Here is a 3072-nt window from a genome sequence, read left to right as displayed (position 1 = left end):
CCTACACACACACACGTGGAGTTAGGGCTTGCTGAAAACCATTCTGTCCTTCTTTAGAGGTTGTGATAATCCTTTAGTACATCCCATAAGTGTGTTTAAATAAGATGATGCTAATTCAGGCTAACAATTGTTAAGCAATAACATAATACCTATTTTTGCCTTATGAACTCTGGTAATTTATCAACTAAGATGACAAAATAACTATGAAAATTATGAGTCAAAGGCGCTGGTTTGGGACACCTACAGATTCCAGACACAGCATGGCGAACGGCTCCCTGGTTGACCAAAGACTTCCCTGTTCAGTGCTGCCTCCCTCCAGGCAGCTTCCATAAATGCACACTCCAATGTTCCTGTATCTGTGTCCCAGGCCAACAGAAATTATGAGGTAACAGATCTCCAAGCTGTTCTCACTATCAGAATAATTCATTCATCTCCTCTTAGATTCTACACTCAATTTCTTAGTCTCTAGCTATTTGCTTGTGACTGTAAAATTTTACCTCACTTCATCTTTGACAATAATGCCTCTACATTTACAATTTATTGGTGGTCCAAACACATCTGGCAAACCTCATGGCACTCATTCTTCAGTCCCTAACCCTATGGCGTCCAAGCAAGCTTTTTGCAGCAGGACCAGCTGTAGAACAGGAACCAGTATGACTCCCATGGAATCGCAGAGTAATGGAGGGAAAATGGGGGGGATATGGGAAAGATGTAATCCAGCTGTATCTCTAGATTACACAACTGGTAAAGAGCAGGAAGAATCATTTTGGGGAAATGGAAAATATCTAAACTCAAGAGTTTATTTTAAACAATTTTACCAATTAAGAATAGGAAGAACATCACCTCTGTTGCCGTGCTGTGGTCCATATAGGAAAGATCAGAACTACTACAACTGGTACAAGAAACAAAGAATGAGTTCTCATGTGTGCCTGTTAATGAAAGTTGCTTCTACTTTAAGATCACCTTCTGTTAAAGAGAAAGCAGGCGCACAGATAAATCCCTGTTTGCCTCGGTAAGCACCTCACATCTGGTGGGCAGCATGAGGAAAGGACATGTAGTGCCAGCAATATTTCACAGTATTCCTTGTAAAAGGACCCTAACAAAAAACATAGTAAAGGAAAAGATACACACCTGCAGGGTCAAAAGGCAGAATTTCTCCCAACATCCCAAATGCTCCATCAGTTTGGTCACGATTTGGCCATGTGTTGTTTCTAGGTCCTTGTGGTTTCTGTCCTAACATCTCTGACATCATATTGTCCATATAGCTGCTCACAAGCCCCAAGCTGTACAAATCAGAGCTTAAATCTGAAAACCCAGGATTGTTCCACTGATTTAGATGAGACAATCCAGCTCCAACAGCCTGGGCTTGCTGCTGTGAAGAATTACTAAGCCATTTGGCAGGTACACGTTGCTGTGGTCCAATATGTTGAAGCAAGTGTTGGTAATACTGCATTTGCTGCTGCTGCTTTTGGGACTGCGGCAGCTGTGACAGGCCTTGCTGAGGAGGGTGCAGTGGTGTGTGGGACACAGACTGCAGCTGCTGCTGTACTGCTCCTGACTTCTGCTCTGCTGCTGTAGAGGATGCAACAGAATTCCTTCTTTTCACCATCGGAGAAGTCTGCTGGGATTTGCCCATGTTAAAACCAGACAAGAAGTCTATAACGTCCTGCATTTCTTGGTCAGTCGGTAAATTCATACCTTTGTCGTCCTTGCTATCGTCTGGTTTGAAGAAGCTGTCCCTCCTCTCCAGCAGGAGCCCGTTGACCAGCTGGCTGGCTGTGCTCTGCGCCGCCTGCAGCGGCTCCGCGGCGCGCGGGAAGTGACCGACGCTCAGGATGCTCTGCAGCCGCGCATCCACGTTCGTGGGCAGCTTGGCCTTCTCCTCCGAGCTGGAACTTATGAAGACATTTTTGGAAGGCGTACTGGGGATGGAGTAACTTCCAGTGTTACTTGTACTGGTGCAGGAAGTTTTTTTTGTAAACCGTGAGGTCAGTTTGGAGAATGTCTTTTGCAGCCCCCCTGAAGATTTGCCTCCGTTCCCCGATGGCATGTCCACTTGGCTCCCAAAGTCTGAGATCTCACGCTGCAACTGAATCTGGATACAAGGCAGAGCCTGCTCCCTGCATCAACAAAAACAGAGGTATCAAACCACCCAGTGCATAACTGAGTTTGTACTTTGGAGGAAAATGTGTATTTGAACGATAGCTAGAGAAAGAAACAACACCAGAGTGCCAAGTTCATCAGCTACTCCTTATGGTGACAATGTAAATTATCAGTACTTGCAACAGTACTAACTACTTTCCATTCCTTAAGAAATTTTAATTCTGCTTCAAGACCTAAATGGAGACTAATTTAATATAAATCAGGTCTTTCTGTGAGAGAGAAATACTTCTGTACCCTCGGATAAGCTGCTGGTTTGGTTCTAAGCAGCCTGCTGTGTCTGTGGATGTACCCAACAAGGTACGTCCTATGGGCACTGCCAATGTCCTGCTCTCAGTTTGGCTCCTGTTTTCCCCTTCTGATGAGCTGCTACTATCAAATCCCTCAGCACAGACCATCCAACAATGACAGCTTTGTTTAAACTAGGAAAGTGGAGCGTGAGGCTCAAGAGACGTACCTTCCTTCCTTCCACCTGTGTATATCAAACACAGCAGTATAGAGCACATCCACTAGCCCCAAAGTCTTCTCTGGATCCAGACTCCGCTGTAGCAAAGACATTGTTGCTGGATCTTCTTTCAGACACCTGTAATCATTAATTTTATATTAAAAATCAAAATATGATTTTTTTTAACATTAAACAATTCTACTCTATCAGTCAGAAAACAGAAGGCCAATTGCTGCACTCCTACTCCTGCAGGAGTGTGAGTGCCTGGGGGTTCCCGGGCCTGCAGCCGAAGAGTTCTTCCTACTGTGGGACATACAGCTCATCTGCCTGGGACGTTCAGTGATGTCACGGATTTAAGTCATGACCGACGGTTAGGTCTGAACTGGCACAGTTCAGACACAGCAGGGAGAAACGCCGAACACACACCGCCCATCCCCGCGCACGGGTGCGAGGGATGCTCTGAGCCC

At 45.4% G+C, this 3072-nt stretch overlaps 1 protein-coding gene across 1 annotated transcript in view; it reads right to left on the bottom strand.

Annotated features, from left to right (window-relative positions):
- Positions 1 to 2743, bottom strand: part of LOC103809447 (uncharacterized protein KIAA0355-like) — a gene marked incomplete at both ends in the record, with an annotated part of 7952 nt that extends 5209 nt beyond the window's left edge. Inside the window, 2 exons of the mRNA XM_009082279.1 lie at positions 1132 to 2120; positions 2618 to 2743. Coding sequence (XP_009080527.1) covers positions 1132 to 2120; positions 2618 to 2743 — 1115 coding nt within the window. The remainder of the gene's footprint in view (positions 1 to 1131; positions 2121 to 2617) is intronic.
- Between the last annotated feature and the right edge of the window lie 329 nt (positions 2744 to 3072).

The sequence above is a fragment of the Acanthisitta chloris genome, unplaced genomic scaffold (genome assembly GCF_000695815.1).
Source record: "Acanthisitta chloris isolate BGI_N310 unplaced genomic scaffold, ASM69581v1 scaffold40289, whole genome shotgun sequence".
Lineage (NCBI taxonomy): Eukaryota > Metazoa > Chordata > Aves > Passeriformes > Acanthisittidae > Acanthisitta > Acanthisitta chloris.
The sequence above is the reverse complement of the archived record's forward strand: the minus strand, read 5'-3'. Positions and strand labels throughout refer to the sequence as shown.